The sequence below is a fragment of the Echeneis naucrates genome, chromosome 7 (genome assembly GCF_900963305.1).
Source record: "Echeneis naucrates chromosome 7, fEcheNa1.1, whole genome shotgun sequence".
Taxonomy (NCBI): Eukaryota; Metazoa; Chordata; class Actinopteri; order Carangiformes; family Echeneidae; genus Echeneis; species Echeneis naucrates.
In genome coordinates, this window is record NC_042517.1 from 2,636,263 (window position 1) to 2,657,207 (window position 20,945).

General features: G+C 45.1%; 1 protein-coding gene across 2 annotated transcripts in view; it reads left to right on the top strand.

The window, feature by feature from the left end:
- tshz2 (teashirt zinc finger homeobox 2) overlaps window positions 1-20,729 on the top strand; it is a 41,343-nt gene extending 20,614 nt beyond the window's left edge. For both annotated transcript variants that reach the window (XM_029507381.1, XM_029507382.1), the window contains exon 3: window positions 16,972-20,729. In XM_029507381.1, the coding sequence (XP_029363241.1) occupies window positions 16,972-20,012 (3,041 nt within the window). In that variant the 3' untranslated portion in view covers window positions 20,013-20,729. The remainder of the gene's footprint in view (window positions 1-16,971) is intronic.
- The last annotated feature ends 216 nt before the right edge of the window (window positions 20,730-20,945 follow it).

The window sequence follows — 20,945 nt, forward strand, 5'->3', positions numbered from 1 at the left end:
AAACTGCACTGCTTCAATAATATCTGGCCACCGCAAATTAGGCCTTGGTTTGGCACACGCAAAATACAACCCCCCGGTTTTAGGCAAATGTTGATCGGACGAGGCCTGTGAAATAACCTTATTCTGAAAAAATATGAGCGCATTGAAGCCGAGGCACTCTCTCAGATAGTTTGAAAGACAAATGAGTAGCAGGGGAGTGAAAAATGCAAAGCAGATGTTTTTCTCACCGTTTTTAATGGCAGCAAGACATTACTGATGCCATTACAGAGACCTTTTATGGCTTCTTTTAATCCCCTGGCCTGCCTGAGGAAAGAAACCCCTTGTGGTGCAAAGTAGCCTCTTTACTTCAGAACGACAATTTGAACCCATTTCCAACTCGCTTCCCTAATCTGCCACAGGGTTTAACGTGGCTTCCTCTGTAATTATTCTGCTCCGAAATCAAAGGTAAAGAGGTATTAAAATACACCTTTTAGGTAAACATATGCTGCTCATCATGTAGGGCTTGACTCAAAGTGTCTTTTGTAACAAATAGTGTCAAAATAATGCAGCTCGTGCATGTCTTTCTCTCCCATGCTGCAACTTATTTTTCCTCATTTTTTTTTTTTTGAAACAAAGCGATCTTCTGACAACGAGATACAATAACTAGCGTCTAACTCCACATTCTCAGTCACATGTGGATTGGTAGATTTATATGCAGCGCTCTCTGTCTGCTTCCTGCATCAGGGCCCAACCTGCAAAGCTCAGAGGAGCACTTACAGGGGTCTGGTTAGGGGCTAAAAATGAGGAGGAGATGAACTATATGGCTACATCCCACAGTCCAGCCGACAGTATATCAGCGGAATCGCAGCCGCATGGGCGTGTATGTGAACGCTCTACTCATAAATATCTTTCCCAACCCCCCGCCCCCCTCAACACACATCCACCCCATTCTCCCTCCCTCCCTCACACCAACCCAAAGGGGCCTCTCTGATGGTGATGGCGAAAGGATGTCGCTGTCTGGGTGATTGAGTGCTGCTGGTCCTGGCCCTGGGCACATCCCTGCGCTCTGAGCCCGAGTGGGAGGCCTACCGCTGAGCGCCAGCCTGAAGGGGCTAGCCTGGAGGCGAGCAGCCGCACAGCAGCAGGATGATGCCTCTCCGTCTGTCTCCGACACAGGAGCACCAACTTAGCAGCGCCTATCAGCGGAAGATACAGTAGAGGAGTCTGTCACAAGCGGCTGAATATTTTATTTTATTCAGATGTTGTTTTATTTCATTCACACATTCATTTAAATGTGTCACATCTACGTGTGCGCTCGCCTTGTCTGAACTCATTGTCATTCTCACGCACTCTGAAATCGGAAATAATCAAGGCACAGTAATTAGCCTTGCTTGCTGTATTGTAATTGGGTGCAGGCAGAGGTTGCCCATTCTATATATATATTTCCCCCATTTGATGATTGCAGACTTTACCGTGGCCCTCTCCGTTTAATTTTTTTGATCCTCCTAAGCTCATTCCCATAGATGCTGCTGTTATTTTAATTCAGTGGCTCTCGCGCCTTTCATCAGTCATCAGGAGCTCCAGTGCTTTGAGAGAGGGAGACAGGGAGAGCGGGGGGAAGAGTTCATTTTGGAAACCCACTGTCTATTCCCTTTTTGGGTTTCAGCGCCGTCAGCCTTCCCACTGCCTCCACCATGAGAGCCTTGACACTGTCCAGGTCCGTCCTACTTGGCAAGAGGGAGAGCTACAGAGAAAGGCAGAGTTTATTTCCTGTTCTTGTGAATCATATATCAGTACAATTCCCCTCTGTGCTGTTTGGCAACGGCGGAATGACGGGTGTCATTTATCATACGGACTGAAAGAGGCTGTGGGAAAAGGGATTTGAATTCTTCTGGAAGTGTGTGGACTCTCCTTAGTGGTGAATCATTAAACGGAGGAGTTTTTCAACAGGGATATGAGCAACTCCTCACGCTGGTACTTTGTACCCCCCCACCCCCCACCCCGTCTCACTGGCTGGCTCAATCATTAAATGTCTCAAAAATAAGATTTACTGCTTTTATATAAATTGTGAGGGGACGTAGCATTTAACTTGTAATTGGGGGATTTTGTCCTGCTGAATCCATTAAGTCGTTCTTCAGTCTTTTTGGTTTCAATGCTGTCTTCCTTGGTCATGCTTTGCAAGAATTATATTTAAGCTAATTTGAATTTACAAATTTGATAAGCATTGCATTTGTCAGTTTTCCGTTGTCCTGCTTAAGCATCGACATTTTCGTCTTCACCACACTGTTATTTTCTGCTCTCAGTCGAGTTGACTGGTATTTAAGATTTCTGCTTTATAAACATTTTGTGTTCCTTTGGATTTTTCTCTTCACTTGTCAGGGATGGTTACTATTTCCCACATTTTGAGTCGGGTGATCAAAGAAAACGACTTTTGATAGGCTGTCACCAGCTGTTCAAATGCACTGGCAGAAATAAACGTGTCAAGCTTTAACTTATCCTCAGAAAAACATACTTCTAACCCCTGCTGCTCTAATTGAGTGTAACTCCCACAAACCTGTGAACACACATGCAAAACTGAGTAGATCATAAATCAGGTTTCTATAGACAGCCACTGCCCCTACCCACCCCCAAACCTACAACACACACAGATACAAACACACACCCCAACCCTGCCCCTCCCACAGTCTCCCTACTGGTTTCCAAGAGTTGGCTGGAAATCAACATTTTCTTTATATTCCTGTACCCACCGTCCCAACTTTATTTTTTTTTTCCCTCTCTCTCTCCATGTGAAAGTTACTTGAAGTCCTCATCAAACGAGAAGTGTCAATAAGGTATTGTATAGGGAAATGTGGGCTCGGTGTGTTTCAGCTGTCAGCAACTGTTAGCTGTCTCTCATGTGAGGATCACAAAGTTAAATGTGCTGTCAGCAAGTCCTCAGCTAGAAATAGACGTGTTGAGGTTAGCCTGAGAAGCGCCGCCACCCCCTGCTGCCCAGCAGAATGTAGATTTCATCAAACAATGTGAACACATTTCAAATCCGAGCATGAAGGTGTAATGAAGCACATTTTCAAGTTCCAAGGTGTCGGGATCAAAATGATCCGGAGCCTCCTCTTGCCTCTTGCTCTGTCTTATCCCGTGTATTAACGGCACATCTGATGTTGATGTTGTGTGCTGATATTTAGCTGGGAGGCTCCAGCCGTGTGCACCGCAGAGGTCTGGGCTGCCTCTCTTCATGCAGAGAGTAGTTTTATCTTGATGTTTTCTGAACCCGTGCTCTGAGTGCGTGACCTCTCCCAGAGGCCCAGAGTCCCGGGCCGGTATCTTGACATGTTAGCCTGCCACCGCCTACTAAAGAAGAGTGTAGATGCCCCTGAGGTAAATGAAAACATTTGGTTCTTGCCAGACCTGTTCACATCTCAGCTGGGCCACATGAGCTGGCAGGTGACGCGTGTACTGAGGAGAATCGGAGACCGCAGTGGTGGCCTACTTCTTTTCTCTCCACTCAGACCGCGCAGGCCACAACCCAGAAACACAGATGAATACAGCCCTGTGAAGCTGACAAAGAGTGACCTGCATCCAGGTGAAATTCAGACCGCATCTTACCCTTTTTGCGCCCAGGTGTCAGTTTCCTTCACCGCCACTGTGTGATAGTACGCTGCTTGATTATATCCGCACACCTTTTGGGTCAGTAGTTCGCCGCCGTCATGTCTTAACTTCACAAAATCCCCTTTTTCCGGCGTATTTCATCTGGTGCCTACCTGATCGTCCTCCTTTTTGTTCAGTCATTTTCTGAAACAGACTTGACATTGTGTCACCATCTCGCATCAACATCTGCAATTACCAGACAATTCACATTCAGGTCCCATAGGGAAGTATGATTGCAATTAAAAGCGCGGAGCAGATGTTAATTAAGTTAACTACTTGAAACTGGAAACAGCGACTGTTTTAAATGTTGTTACTTTTAACCTTGCACTTCTTTTTCACTTTAATTTATTTTTTGCAGCCCGGTACAAATTACAGTAATAATAATTTTAGAGAAACAATCAAGGTTTTTCTCTCTCTCTTTTTTTTTTTTTGTTTTTGTAGATTTTTTGGTTAAGTACTGAAACATAGCCTCAACAACTGATTAAATACAAAAAAAAAATAATAATAATAATAATAATTGCCTCTGCGAGGACGTGCAATTCTCTTATGGGCTTCTTTGCTGTTGGTAAACGTTGGGATGTTCTCCAGTTGACTTGAGGACTTGCAGTGGATAACGCTGCAGTTCATCGGGTTATTAAATCAGAGGGAATAACAGGCCAACTTCTGGCCATTCTAGTGATTGATGAGCCAGGCTTTATTTGCTGAGGCGGTGTGTTTGTTCCTGTGTAATTGTCTACCAGATGGCTAAGTTAACTGTTCTTAAATGCCTTCAGACCTGCAGGGGTCCTGGGTCTTAACATTTTCCCTGCTAATGACATTATGCCTTGAAACATCTCATTGTTTTTTTCTCTTCTTCTTCTTTGCTTTTCTGATCTCTAATGTTCGGGATCAAAATGGCTTTGCGAAGGCATTTAGTTCAAATTATTTCCCTCTGTATGATTCTGTTTTTAATTTGTTCAAAGTAGCTGTTTTGAAGTTGCTCTGTTTGGTTAATTCCTTTGCAAAAAAAAAAAAAAAACAAAACAAAAAAAAAAACAACCCACTCGAATTCGAACAGAGATGAGAGAGAGAGAGAGAGAGAAGCAGGACTCCAGTCTACCTGTGAGGAGTCAGATTGGAGGAGAAAATGGATCTAGGTGGCAGTGCAAGTCATCAATCACAGCCCCTCAAGGGGAGCTGCAGCTAAAGCTGCTCTGAAGTGCTATCTGTCAGCTGCTCCGATCCAGTCGGGGCGGGAGGGGGTGGGGGATGGAGGGGGGACCAGAGAAGGGGCCATATCAACACCCATCAGCTCATACTCAGCCCACAACTGCCATGTAAACATGTGCTGGTACTCCTGTTAAAAAAACCTCCCTGTCCCAGTTCGCGAGGTCGGGCCTTCTGGTTGGCGAGGAGCTGATGTTCGTCAGAAAGATGTCTCCGGATGCCGCCCTTCCCCTGATGGGGTTTTGATTGTTACCAGTGTTGGGTGGTTCGTTTGTAATTTAAAAAGTGAGCGCACCGTTTGTTCCTCCTGCTCTCCTCCGTCCCTCCCATCCCAATCCTGAATAAAGCCACCAAGTGCTTCTCTGCCGATGTCGAGCCTCGTCTGTCGATACCTCTCAAGATGGATAGTTGTTCTGCATGCTTATTGATTCGGCACAGGCCAGAGATATAAGTATCATTTGTCATTTCTGGAATTATTTGGAGTCCTAGTTAAAACCCAGAGAGTGTGTGTGTGTGTGTGTGTGTGTTTGGGGTGGGGGGGGCTGGTGGTGGCCGTGCCTTGGGGGGTGGGGGGTAGTTGGAGGGGGAGTAGCAAGTTGTCTGAGCTTTGATGAATGACTGCACGGGTTTTTGGTTTTTACTGCGAGCGCCGGGGCCCTTTAGCTGCTATTTGCTTTCACCATAGTCCAAGAAAAACAATGCGATGGGTCCAAGGACTGAGCAGCATCGTCCTGTCATGTAGCGCAGCACAGCGAGCAGGGTGGTCCCGGCAGAAGAGTCGGGAGGAGGGTGGGCCTTTTCCAAAAGACCCAGTAGGTTGCGAGCCGTCCTGCTGCTCTGTGGTCCCAGCTGACGGGGCCCCCGACAACACATGCTATGAATTTGAATATTTACCGATCGGAAACGGCAGTGTAACGACAAACAGATTTTTTCTTGTTTTTAATTTTAAGAACAGCACGCACCAGGGAAGTGGAGGGATGTTGTTTGGTAACAGTAGCTCCGGCGTCTCCCCTGTGACTTTGATTATGTCCTCTTATGGGCTCCAGGCCAGAGGCAGAGCTGGCTTCATTACTGTATGGATCATCTTTTAAGACCATTTAAGATCAACGAGCGCTATCGCCGCTAATGACACAGACTCTGAGAAGTTCATTACGCTCAAACCCTTTGATTCATTCAGCTGAACAGTCAGCTATCAGAAACGTGAGCCGCACAGATTCCTGCTCCTCTTTTGTTGTTGTTGTTGTTTTCTTTCGTTTTGTTTTGCGAATTCAAGGAAATGGTTTTCGAGTTGGACTTGAAAGTTCACGTTTTTCAGAGTTTAGCAGGAGGAAAAAGTGTTTAACAGAGAAACATGTTTAACAGCAACAAAAGAGGAAAGAAGAGGAACCACAGACACACGAATGACAAGTAATTATTTCCCTTGTCCATCAAACTGTGTTTTGATGCAAGGATGCGATCAAACATGATATGAACAACTTCAAGCCTTCAAGTGAAAATGATTCTTGAATCGTGCAAAACGTGCAAATGCACACACACACACACGCACATACACACACACATACACACACACACACACACACACACACACGCACATACACACACACACACACACACACACACACACACACACACACATTGGGCAGGGCAGCCTTTTGCCTGACCAATATTATTGCTACAGCTTTTCAATGCTAGATGACCATTGTGTATTTGTTTCCATTTTAGCTTGCCAAAATGTCTTCTCACAGCAGGACAGGGATGCAGAGAGAGACAGAGCGACAGCTTTGTGTGTCTTTTTTTTATGGTGTCGTTGTTGTTGTGAATATCCCCATATGCAGCGGGCTGACCGGCTGCCCCCCAGCCTCCCCGTGCAGCCGTCAAACAGGACAGTGCATCAGGCCTGCGATATTCTCATCACTTGTCCTTTCTCACACAGAGCAGAGCAGGCTTCCACCAGGCCTTGGAGAGAAAAAACAAAACACAAAAAAGCTGAAATGCCCTGAAACACAAAGAATACTTTTATTATCGTGCTCTGGTTTCTGCAGAAGCAGCATAATCGGAGCTACATAAAAAAACAACAACAAAAAACTGTAGAGTTTAAATAATTAAAAGCAATCACAGTGATACAGCGCAGTTTTAAGAATTCATCTAAACACAGTTGGCACTGTACGTCGTGAAAGAGGGTATTTGCATTAGTAGGGCAGCTTCTCCATTTTGTTTGCCAGAGCAGTGAGAGGACAGACAACAGAGGCTCTGCTTAATCCCTTTGGAGAACTAGTGCATGAATTGATATATCCTCTCTCTCTCTCTCTCCCTCCGTCTCTCTACCCTCTTGCTAATGTCTTTCCTAGAACTTGAACAAACAGCTTGTGCGTGTAGGACATATAAGACAGATGTTTAGGATTACTTTCACCTCATTGCTCTATTGTGTGCACTTTAAGGGAGCTCAGCTGATGTGGAATGCCACTCATTCAGGGCTCCGTGCTCCTACAGGGCTTCCTCCTGTTTATCAAAGTGCCATCTGCACTCAAGACAGAACAACGAAATTTTTTAAGATGTTAGCGGCGGTGGACTCAGTGACGCCTAAAAGAAAAACAAAAAAAAAACCAATAAAACACCGGTTCAAAGGTTAAAACCAACATGGCCGAGTATGTAACTGAAGACTGTCAATGTTTAGTTTCATGTGAGGATTCATTTCTGTTTGTTTCTGCCTTTAAAGAAAGAAAAAACAACAACCCCCCCCCCCCCTCCAAACACACCCCCTTGTCTCCCCACTCATCTCATCTTGTGTTTACAGATGTAGAAACAGAACTGGCCAGGCAGACGTTGATATTGTTGAGGGGGTGACATTATCTTTTAGCAGAGTACTTATCTAATCTGGCTGCTGTGGGAAGCAGGAGGAAGTGGCTGTGGGACAGAGGCCGGTGATGCTGCATCTTTAATTACCATTGATATCGCAATAGAGAAGAGAGCAGCGTAGCCAGCGGGGGGAGGGTGGGTTATGGTGGTGGTGGTGGGAGGGATAAAGGGGAGGGGGGGGCTGAGCTGAGAGAGGGAGAAGACCCGTGTTCACTTTTTAATTAAGGCTCCGTAGTGTAACTCGTCAATGTACATTATTGGAAGAATGAACGTCAATGCCATTGCTTTTTCTCCCCCTCCTTTATCTCTGTCAATGATTCAAAGACATGATTTATGGTTCGTCTCCGTCTTTCAGGATCATCCATCAAGCGCTGGCTCTGCCGCAGCGCCACCCGTTGTAAATCATTCTGAAAGCCTGTCACTCATTTCCATTAACCGTTCCTCTGTCGCTCTGGTCTCCACCTCCCTCAACCTCCTTTTTTTTTTTTCTTCTTTTCCCTCAGCCCCCTCCCCTCCTCCTTCCTTCCTTCCTTCCCTCCCCCTCCTCCTCCTCCTCCTCCTCCCTGCTTCCACCTCTCTCTCCTCCCCCTCGGCACACAACCTACAGCCACACAGGGTATCAGTTCCGTTCTGCTGCTTCGTCCGCCTACCTTCTTTTCAATAAATTAACCACTTTCTCCCATGCAATGAATAAAACGGCTGCACAGTCGTCTCGCGACTCGGCACCTACTCCTCCTCCATTACAGCCGAACACCTTGGAAATGTCACGTCGCTGACTCGTAGGCTAAATGAGGATATAGCACAAAGAAAATATTTTTGTTGCGCTGACTTTTCCAGTGGCAATATTTGAACAGCTCTGATATGTTTGCGGCCTGCTATTAACCAACATATTTCCCACATATGCAGGGCTTTGGTTTTATTAGGTTTCCCTTATTGTAGGTGACTCCAGGATAATTTGGCAAAACGTGAGCACACAGCATCAACTCGACTGTTTTTATTTTTATGCATTCACTCTGAGAAGGGCTGCATTCAGCTGTTAATGGAAACAATATTATGTCTGTAATTATTACATGTAGTAAAAGCAGCACTAAGTGGGCAGTCCTGCCGTTAAATACTGTTGGTTTTCTGTAAATTCTACCAGTAGTTTAATTCATACGCTCACACAATGACTGTAGTCTTTAACCAGTTTTTATTGAAGCAGGTCTTACGAACAGAAATAATTGGCTCAATGGAGTGACTGTCAATCTCTTACAATGGTTGATGTGGCTTCTCTGGGGAGCCCAATTCACTGGCTTCTTTTTTCATTCTAATCAACATCTAGATATCAACACAGCAGAATACCCACAAACAGCAGAAAGCCTGTTTCAAGGGGAAACTTTCAACTATTGGGTGCCAACACATTTCAGTATTTGGGCAGCCATTGTTCTCAGAATGGGCTGTCAAAGTGACAGTGCACACCAGGCAAATCCAGAAGTTTGCACTTTTCAGAAAACAGCGGGCCCTAATCATTTTGTGGAGGACACTTGACAACAAATTTGCCATTAAAATGAATCTGAATAGGAGGGAGCGGGCTGTTTTGAAGCATTTCTGCCTCTCTTACTGTTGCACGTCTTGTCCCACAGAGCTCCAGGTTTGGCGGGCTTCGCTTCTCTCCCTTTATGCTTGCCATGAAGCAGCCTTTGGTCCCGCTAGAAGCTGACAGTACCACGCTTCAGCTGCAAATTCACTCTGTAGCCTCATTGTATTTAATGAACGGAAAAAGTGGCAATCTACTATTAATGAACTTGGAGTATAAAAAATAAAAGAAAAGCCTCCCTTTGCTAAAAACTGCATAAAACTGCTTGTACAAGGAAAGCTTTGGCTGGAACTCATCCAGGATCTAATGAAAGATCCATACAGGCACAGAGTTCGTGAAATGCTGATTGTTTTAATAGAATACACACAGACTCTTCCAGCTGCACGATCAGATTTATAAGGGCCTGACCTTGATGGAGGGCTGCTGTTGTTTGGGAGGGCCGGCGTTTAGGGTTCATGCAAAGTTTATGATGCAGGGACTGTATGTTCAGTATATTCAGCCACCGATCTCAGGGGAGCACTCAGTGCACGACGGTCCACGGGGGGGAAGAGTGAGGCTGCCTGTTTTTGATACTACAGTATCATATCATGAAACCAAACACGTGATCGGAAGGAAATGATAGACCGAATTAATATTAAAGACAATTAAATCCCTCATATTGCCCCTCAGACGCGGCATAAAACAGAATCATGTGACCCTTTCCAAACATCACACAATGACTGATCGGGAATCGAGAGGCTGTTTACTTAGCCGAGCGGCTGGGCATGAAAAACAACCAACATGTTAGGTACGTGGGCGCGTAGGGCATCATACCTTTCACCCAGTATCCCATAAAACCAGAACAAAGGCCTTATGTGTGCGAGGCAGTGGTCCTTTAAACGATGGCCCACTTTCCTCCTCGCTGCCACGCAAACATTCCTGACTGACATTCAATCAGGGAAATTTGAACCGAAGCAAGATGGTCTTTTATTAGTACCACCCTGTTTGCTCGACTGGTCAGCTCCAATATGCGAAGCGATTTGAGTGGCGTACTGTAAGATGATGGGTTCTCTCTCTGATAAGGGTGAATGAGGGGTAAACTGCTATTCTGCAGAAAGGAACCATCAGACCTCATCATGTCGCTCCTGGAGAGCCGTGTCACGGGCTCTTCAGAAACCAAGTGACAGAGCGGCACGAGGCTGCCCCCCCCCCCCCACCCGCCGACTCCCTCCCTTCACACACACACACACACACACCCTCCTCCTGCAAGTGGAAAATACACTGGAGCTGAAGCCGCCCTGCTTCTGCTCCACCAACTGGAACTTTGTATCAGTCAGGGCAGAAAAGATCATCTATAATCTGACAAATATACACTGAGGCTTTTAAGCCTCTTCAGTTGTAACGTCACCACACACACACTCACCAAATTGTTTATATTTACCTTTGCTTGTTAGCAGAAAAGGGCGAAGAGAAGGCAGTCACGTTGTGTGCAGTATTTTTTATTTTATTTTATTTTATATTTTGCTGTTTATACAAAACAGCCCGTTATAGCTTATTCAGCAGTCAATAATTTAAAGGGTTGGTTCACCCTAAATCACAGAATAACATATTTTCTCACTTACCTCTGGTGGCATCTGGCCAGGCAGACAGTTTGGGATCTTTTTTTGGCCAGCTTTGCAGATATATCTCTCTCAGAGATTTCAAATTATTTACTGCAGTAGGAACATCAAATTGTTAAAATTAGAAACTTTACTTCAGCAGTGTAAAAGCTGTGGCTGCTGTCAGTCTCCTTTCTTTTCATTGTTAGATTATCATTCATGCATTAACTTGCAAATCAGTGCATCATATTTTATAAACCAATCAATTGTTATCATGTGAAAAGTAACTCCCAGCTACAGAAGTTAAATACAGGTTCCAGAAAGTATGACGGGAAGTTGTAAAGTTAAAGTGTAAACATAAAATGGAAATATTCAGGTAAAACAGGTGCTGCAGTGTTTGAGTAATTGAATGACGAACTACAAATCAGCATTTTCTGCAAGTGTTAAATCAGGATGAGCCTTTTCGTGTCGGTAGCCTCGATGTATGACTTTATATAAAATATACAAACACATCAGCTGGGCTGCGTTATGCTGGTTTGGCGGAGCCCTGTCAGACAGGGTGAGAGTGGTGTGTGTGTGTGTGTGTGTGTGTGTGTGCGTGCCGATGCTGATAGGAAACCCTTTGGTGAGATGCAACACCAGGCAACTGCATGTGATGCGGCGGCTGTGGCACGTTTAAAGTGATGACTTAGGTGCCGGAGTGCAGATTGCAATGCTCTCCCACCGCTCACTTCCAATTAGGCAGCAGGCCGACTGATGCGTCTCGGAGCAGAAGCTTCTAGTAGGCATCAAAAAGAGCAGCTCTGCTCTGTGACATCATGGAGGGAAGGGGGCTCCTGGAGCTAATCAGGGCAATCTGATGTGGCTCAGTAAATATCATGATTAGCCTCCGTCCAACAAACAAGGACAGACGTTTTGGAAATATCCACGTTTGTATCATTAGATTAAAAAAAAAATAATAATAATAATAAACAACAACAACAACAAAAAAACAGCCTGATAACTCAAACTGAACATGCTCAGAGTGGCTGTCTTTGGATATTTCTGTGTTTCTCCGTGTGTTGACTGTGAATCGCAGAGTTTTCTGTATTTTTAGTTAACAGAATGTTGGTTGTGAAAACATTTTTGATTAATTGCCATAATTATTGTGATCATTTTTGCCCAAATGAACAGCCAGATGGCAGGATATGGTGTCATATTTGCGATCCTATCATATTAATCTGGCTCTGGGTCCATCTGAGCACATTGTGCCATTTGCTGTGTTCACAATCTGTCCTCAAGTCGTCCATGTCTCTCTTTTATTTTTTTAAATATTATTTCTTTTTCTTTTTTTTTGCTGCAAGTTTCTATTTGATTATATTAGACTATTAAATATTAAAGTTGAGTGTGTATTAAAGCAAGGCATTTATCTGCATGAATAGCTTGTGTTTAGTGAAGTAAGTAATGCGCTTTAAGTAACATCTCCATCATGCATACAAAAATTCACATGAGTGTTTCCATCTCATGGTTTTGTCGTCGCAGCCTCAGAAAGATCCAGCAAAACCACTTTGTGGGGTTTCATGGCTGCTTTCAACGCACTTTTCATTATCTAACCTCTTTATCTTGAACGCAGCGTGCACCGAAACACTCTATCACCGTACACAACGCGATATAGACTTAGTTGCACGTGTGTCTGCAGAGTTTTGAAGTCCTTTCAGGACATGACTGGAGTGATTTAACAGCAAAGTGTTGAAATGAAATAATGGGTCAGATGGGAACTAATGACACATTCCTATTTAAAAGGCAAGTCAAAAACTATTTCATTCTGTGATATCAATTAACCTCCAGACAATTTTTTTTTTTTTTTTCTTTTTGTCAAAGAGAGCAGACTGAGTGTGATTGTTCTCTCTTCACTCTGCAGTGTCCTTGGGCTTGGGGAGACTGTTTCCTGACAGGGAACAATGAAGAGAGAGGTGTTTACAGATCTTTTACAGATGGCTCCGGGGCTCAGAATTAACTCTTCACCATTCCTCATGTGATTCGGTTCAGAATTAACTTCAGATGTGTCATCAAGACTATCATCAGGATGTCTGACAATGTGTCTGTTTGATCTTGACGTGCGCTGCTGACTGAGTTAGTCAGATATCACTGTCAAATATTAAACCTTGTGGCATGTGTGTCTCATTCTAATGATAGCTCACATCAGGGTGACTTTTTAGAAGAACGCACCATCCTGTTTCCGACATTACAGTCACAAAAAAGAGCATTTTAACTTTTTGAATCGCGTCTCTGTACGCCGAGTACTTTTTGACTGACATTTCACACCTATTTATAACAGCAGACGAGCGCAGCCGCTTAAGTGTCGTTAAATGTACGGACGCAATTAACTGGGCACGTTGCTTACATGTGAGTGAAAACAGAGAGGGGAAGCAGATGAGCCAGCTTGGGGATTTTATCAGTGATCCTGACCTGCGTTGTTAGCTTGTGCTCTGCCTTTCCAGCCGGCCTTCTTCTCTTCCTTTTTTTTTTTTTTTTTTTTTTTTTTTTACACGGCATAAATCCGGGAGATGAAAATGTCATGGAGCAGGTTCATTTTGCAAAGAGGTTTTGATTGCCATGCGCATGTAATTGATTGTTCCAAGGACAGGGGGAAATCTAGAAATGTCATAACAGTCCTGCTTAGGTTGGTCCCACCGCTGGGCAATCAATGAGAAGTAAAAAGAGATATTGATTTGCGAGCAGCAAAAACTGTAGCTTGAGACAACCAGAGAGCGCTGGGGAAAGTGGCACAGACATGCAGACCTGTCACTGGCACCTATGAATTACCCAATCTCCTCTGAAGATAGTGTTACCTCGGATACTCACCAAGTCCTGCATTGGGTATTGCAGCTGTCCATTAGCTAAGCTCTTCAGGCCGCTAACGCTCTGTGGCTTGTCAGATTAATGAAGGAAATGTTGACCTTCCAGGGGATAAACGTTGATGTTCTCACCGTTACAAAAGTTTCTACTGGCGTGTTGATATTGGAAACAGAACGCCCTTTCACAGCTGGCAAACACATCTCCAAAATGATTGACACATTTTGAATAGACTCACTTGCAACACAGGATGGGGTGAGGAGGAGGTGGGGAGGGAGGGAGGAAGCGTTGTGCTCTATGAAGACGTTGCTTAAAGTTGAGTTGTAAATGTGCTGCCATGTAAGCATTTAATACCAAACCAGTTGAGCCGCACGCTGCAAAGCAATATGGCAGTTAATGTAACGTACGATTTCCGAACCCCTTTCGCCGAGATGTAGTGGAAAGAAAAAAGAAAAAAGTCATTTGGCTCAGAAACAGGCTGCTGCTTCTGTAAATCCAGGCCCTGCTATGCCAAGAGTCTGTTCTAACGGATAAAGGTTATAAACACTTCAGCTGCCTGATTTATGATGGACACCTCAGGTTTTTTGACCTTTGCATATCTCTGTCTGAAGATATAAATTTGTAGTGACACAGATTGGAAGCTTTACAGCACTTTATGACATGCTAAATCTCAGGCAGGCATGCCAGCCTCTTGTTTTTTAACAGCTAGTTAGGCCGGGAGTCGCCTCATGTGGACTCTGACACAACATTTCTAACACGGGCATTTCCTTCTGTTTTATTTTAAAGTCCTGAAAAGCTCGAAAAGTGCTTGCTGTTATTCACCTCTCTATTTTCTTATAATGTAGGTCTTATACTTTAAATGACCTTTTTTTTATACTTGACTTGAACTTGAGATTTATATAATGATCAGTTGTAGGTGTTGTCATTGTCCTTGAGTCTGATCTTGCATTAAAGCGTAATGCAGCTTGGCGTGGTGGCGGCGGCGGCGGCGGCGGCGGCGGCGGCGGCGGCGTTGTTACTGTGGCAGGCCGAGATCTGGCTGGCATAGCGCGGTCACAAATGGTGTGAGGTGCAGAGTTAGACATGCGGATATCTTGAGGTGATTCCTGCCAGAAGGTTAATTGGTGCCTCTGGATGTCTGCAATTTAGGCCATCTGATAGAAAGCCATACACAGCAGGAGGGGCGGCTGTTAATCTCTGTCAATCCCATCCTCAAATACCAAGATAAGGCTCCAACATTCACATTAAAACTGACACAGCTGCATGCAGGTGGCTGTTTCCTGTGCTTTGTGTAATGCACGCTTGCTTTACTAATAGACCAGGTCCTGGGTATGTATCTGTGAATCTTAAGGTACATAAAATATGCAGGAAATAGCCATTACATGATGGCGTATACTAGAAACGAGCCATTTCTATTTAACCACCACTGAAGTGGAAAAATGCTCATCTCCCCACTTTGGTGCTCGTTCCTTACCGGCCCTTCAGTTTTAGTGATGACTTTGAAGAGAGAGGACATCAACTGGGAGCTTGTCATAGCCATTGGTGTTCCTTCACTGTGAATACTATATATAAGACTATAAATAAAACATACCTCTGTGCTCTTGACAACTCTCTCCCTCAGCATCAAGGGTGTTTTGGAGGCCATCACTGATCTCACTTGGCCAATCAAAACATCTCTCTTGCGGTGGATCAAGGTCACAGCACACTGGGGCTCTTGGATTAGTGTGTGTGTGTGTGTGTGTGTGTGTGTGCGTGTGCAGGCTCTTGTTCATGAGGCCCCATTCTCCATGTTTGTTTTGAAAGTCCGAATCCCATCTCCATCTCCATCCATTAGCTGGCAAGCAGTTCACCTCCAGGGTTTCTCTTGAGGCACTTTTGAAATATTGATAAAAAAAAAAGTCTTATTTTCAGAAGGCAAAGAAGAGAAGACGTTCTACGGGCCGCCCAGTGTGGGACTCCTGAGTGCTCGGCTTCAGCCGTCCCCTCATGGAGTGCCCTCTATTCAGAAAAGAAATATTAACCACATGAAATGCATAAGTGCCTGGACAGGGCTGTTATGTCCTATTCATATTTAACTCCGAGCACATCTGCCACATCTCTCCCAAAATGCACATTTCCCCTCGCATGACTATGAGGCGGAAAATATCTCAGATATGTGACAACACTGACAAACTGCATTTATTGCCGGATGTCTTGAAAAGATATGCAAACATTGGTTGTGATAGTGCCGACGTGGGTTTCTGGGTGGTTAGATTTAGATTTAAAATGATCTGAAATAGTTATTGTCAAAAGGGACGTTTTAATCTTCTGCAGTCGTGTTTGTATGATGTGGAGAAGGCCTCGCAGTCACATGAACAGCCCCCTGTGCTGACTCAGAGTTTCCACTAATTGGATGATGGGAAATGTGTCAATTAGAAAAACTGTTGTTTAATTATCTGTTAATTGAAGCAATAATGTTTGTGCTCTATGAGTTAGGAGAACGAACAGGTGAATAATGAAAGAAGTAATTGCTGTTTATGAGACTGTCAGAGAAAATATAATGACGTGACAGATTGCCAGTAATCTTTTGAAATTTTGTATAATTGTCTAGTTTTAACGCTGATAATTGAATCAGCTTTTCCACCAGCACGATCAGCATCTTCATCAGCATCAGCATTTGCAACATATTTTTATTTTGTTGTCAACAAACTCGCTCTCTCGGTGCTGAAGTACTGAATATTGAAATCCTGTGACAGGGGCTAAATGTCCTCTAAAGTCATCCTTCGTCATCTTTCTCAGTCAAGCACTTTAATTTATTGGCAGAGCAACGCGAGGCATTAGAATATCTGCATTTGTCTGAAGCCATTCCTCACATGTAGCTCCAGGAAGACTGAGATGCTATCCAGAACAGAAGGCTTGCATTTTCATTTCAGCCTTGTGACATCCATAATCACTGCGGAATAGGTCATTTGCAATAACACTTAACAAGAGAATCAATTTCATTTTGTCACTCAGTGGCCTGTGATTGTTGTAAACATCGCAACTTGAGGCCAGAAAAACCTTGGACACAGCACTAAGTCAATGGTGTGTCGTGAATCACATGGCGATGTTGCAGGAGCAGCAGTCTGTTAGGAAAGACATTATGTCCAGCTACACGCTCCAACCTCCCAAGGCTCAAAGCAGCCGTTATTGTGTTTCCTTAAATGGTTTCCTACCCCCCCACAAAAAAAAGATTTCATGTTGAATGGAGGTTTTCTAAAGATGTTGTTCTACTCGATGTTTTCCAGTCATTAATTTCCATGTGTCTTCCTTTTCCAGTGTACGTGCCCGACGAAGACGCCGCTCTTCAGGATGCCATCACAGAAGAAGATGGCGAGAACGACGCTCAGACCGAGGAGGAATGCTCGGAGAAGACCAGCCCCAAAGTGTCCGAGGACAGAGAGCTCGACAACAAGAGCACCAACACGTACAGCAACCAGAACTCTCCCATCAGTGTCCTTTCCAATCAGGAGGCAGAGCTGGAGTCACGCCTTAGCGACAGCAGCGACAGACTCTCAGACTTCAAAACCTCCTCGCCTCCCGAGAGCCAGAGGGACGACGAGAGTCGCAGCTCGAAACACAAGGAGGAGACGGGAAGCAGCTTGGAGAAAATGAGGGCAGCCTATGCAAACTTCCTCTCTGATTCCTACTGGACGGGGATAGGAATGGACTTGAAAATGGCCAAAAACACCAGCAAAGCCAACTGCGACAGCACCAACGGAAGCACCAAAAGCGAGTTTGACTGGCACCAGGACGCGCTGTCCAAGACCTTGCAGCAGACGCTCTCCCCAAAGCCCGTGTCCAAACCCAACCTCTTCAGCTCCGTCCACTTGTACAGACAAACCACCAAACCCTGCGGCTCTGTGTTCACGGGGGCCAGCAGGTTTCGCTGTAAGGACTGTAGCGCAGCCTACGACACTCTGGTGGAGCTGACGGTCCACATGAATAAGAGCGGACACTACCAGGACAACAACCACAGCAAGCAGAGTAACTCCTCCGCCTCGTCCTCCAAGTCGAGGAAACGAAACTTGCAAGATATGGAAGGGAAGGAGGACGCGCAGAAAGTTTTGAAGTGCATGTTCTGTGGCCACTCTTTTGACTCTCTTCAGGATTTGAGCGTCCACATGATTAAAACGAAGCATTACCAAAAAGTGCCTTTAAAAGAGCCCATCCCAGTAATCACACCCAAGTTGTTGCCACCAGCAAAGAAACGGGCCTTTGAAACAGCACGACCCTGTTCCCCCGACTCGACGACCGGCGTGTCCGGCTACGCCGAGGCGCAGCGGGCCGCCGCCATTTCAAACGCCAACAGCAACCGCTACGGCTATCAGAACGGAGCGAGCTACACGTGGCAGTTTGAGACGTGCAAGTCTCAGATTCTCAAATGCATGGAGTGTGGAAGCTCTCACGACACCCTCCAGCAGCTCACCACGCACATGATGGTGACCGGACATTTCATCAAAGTCACAAATTCAGCCTCTAAAAAGGGTAAACAGCTAGCGCTCGACCCCCTGGCCGTGGAGAAGATCCAGGGGTTAGCCGAGCCGGCTGCCAGCGACACAGAGGGGGAGAAGGTGTCTCCAAAAACCGCCTCCCCCGGGGGGAGTGAGAAGGACAGCCAGGGGGAAGGTACGTCAGACAAAATGGAAGACACTGACACTAAAGATGGCAAGCAAGAGAGTGAAGATCAAAAGGCAGCCAATGGGGCTTTTAAGTACCCTTATCTCCGTGAGGAGGATCTTGAACAAGACTCAGGTGGAGGAGGGGACATTCTTAAATCTTTAGCCAACACAGTGGCCTCCGCCATCAATAAAGCTCAGACGGGGACGCCAAGTTGGAGCGCCTACCCGAGCATTCACGCCGCTTATCAGCTCTCTGGCATCATCAAAAGCGCCCCGCTCTCTGCGTCTCCCCCAACTCAGCTAAAGCAGACATTTAACCACAAGCTGAGGCCGATTGCCCCAAAGGGGAAGTTGTACCACGGTGCTGTGGGAGTTGAGGCTCCCCAGGGACAGCATCAAAATGTGGACATCAAAAAAGAAAAGGTCGGCATTAGCGATGGTAAAGTAAGCCAGAATATTAAGTTTGATCTGGTAGAGCACGATGACAGCGATTGTCAGGATGATTCCTCTTCCTCTTCAAAGCTCGATACAGACTGTGTGAATGAAGGGAGCGACGCGATCAAAGGCAAGTTGAGCCCAGATTTCTCTGACAGAGGCAAGACGCCGAGCCCGTCTGTCAGCAATGGCCGCAGCACTACTTCAGAGCCTCTCAGTGACACTCCGGATATGCTCGGCATAAACCCTCTTAGTGCGCTGCAGTCAGTCCTGAACAATCATCTGGGCAAAGCAAATAAGCCCAATAACTCCAGAGTAGATAAACTATCTGCCCACGCTCAGTCTATCTTCGCGGACGTCAACCGCAGCGGCGACAAGCCGGCTCTAATGCTCGGAAATCCTCCGAGAAGTAGGCCCGATAACTCCTTTCTGTTTGTTAGCGACGACCAGCCGATAGACCTGACCAAATCTAAACACAGCAAGCCGAGTTCGGCGCTGCTGCAGCCGTCCGCCCCGATTCCGCAGAAGTACGCTCTGTCCGACATAGCCGACATGGTCAAGGTTCTTCCGAAAGCCACGACGCCGAAACCCTCCATACCGCCGAGGATCCCGACGATGAAACTGGAATCAGACGTCAGGCGCTTCGAGGACGTGTCCGCCGAGGTGTACTCCGTCCACAAGCGCAAAGGCAGACAGTCCAACTGGAATCCCCGCCACCTCCTCATCCTGCAGGCCCAGTTCGCCTCCAGCCTTTTCCAGACCTCTGAAGGGAAATACCTGCTCTCTGACCTCGGCCCTCAGGAACGGATGCACATCTCCAAGTTCACTGGATTGTCCATGACCACCATTAGCCATTGGTTAGCGAACGTAAAATACCAACTGCGCAAAACCGGAGGGACCAAATTTCTGAAGAACATGGACACGGGCCACCCGGTCTTCTACTGCAATGACTGCGCTTCCCAGTTCAGGTCGCCCACCACCTTCATTTCCCACCTGGAGTCCCACCTCGGCTTCCAAATCAAAGACATGTGCAAAATGCCGGTGGAGCACCAGACGAAGGTGGAGGAGCCAGAACTGTCGAAGGTCCTCAGTGTCAGGGCCACGGAGGCTCTAGTCACAGACGAGGACGTTGACTCAAAGTTCAAATGTAAGCTCTGCTGTCGGACATTTGCCAGTAATCACGCGGTCAAACTCCATTTGAGTAAAACTCACAGCAAATCCCCCGATAACCATTCACAATATGTGGAAATGGACAAAGAGTAGTTTCTTTCTCTCATGTTATTGTCACTTTTTTTCCTCCCCCCTTTTTTAATTTTAATACACGGGTCAGATATTTCAAACCATTTTCCAATTATCGTTGTGTAGTGTGCGTCATTATTAAACATTTCATGGAGTACAGCAAAGACACACTGGTTAGAAATTGTATAAGGAAACACTAAGAGATACTTTTGCACCCTGCTCAAATGCATCACCAGTAATGAAATGTATTACTGCTTGAAGAAACATAATTGCTGATGTTTGCATGCAATAGCCCCGGCTATGACTACTATTTATTTGTATGATATGTCAAGTTTCAATTGTATTTCAAAGACAAAATAATGAACTAATTGTTCTGTGATACAGTACACCTGCAGAAACGTGCAGCTGTTTGAACAGGTAGCCCCGACACACGACAACACACATGCAGACCTGTACAGTGTATCGCTATGTAAAGATCGTTTTGTGTTGCAATGATAGAAGAGAAAAGAAAAAAAAAAAAAAGCACTTTAATAAATGTTTAATCACCAGTTTAGACTCGGATTCTGTACATGACTCAAAAATAATTAGACGCTTTGGAAACAAGGATATTTCACATGTAAATATATTTTAGATGAAAACAAAGAAAAAAGTGTGTTTCATGCAACAAGGATAACAACAAGACAGCTGATACCTGTGATACCTGCACCTTTTTTTACTTATTCAAATAAAGAGTTAACATTTGATAAGAGCTTGTTTTTCTTATTTTTTTTTAAATCACATCTTTAATCATTTGTTTGTGAGGTTAGCAGCCCAAATATATTTTTATTATTAAGATATTCACTGAGACAAGTATAATTCAGCATGACTGATGAAACGACAATCGGTGCCTCACAAATACTAAGTAGATCGTTTTCTTGAGAGTTTCTCAGAAATATTTGTAAAAAAAAAAAAAAGGCA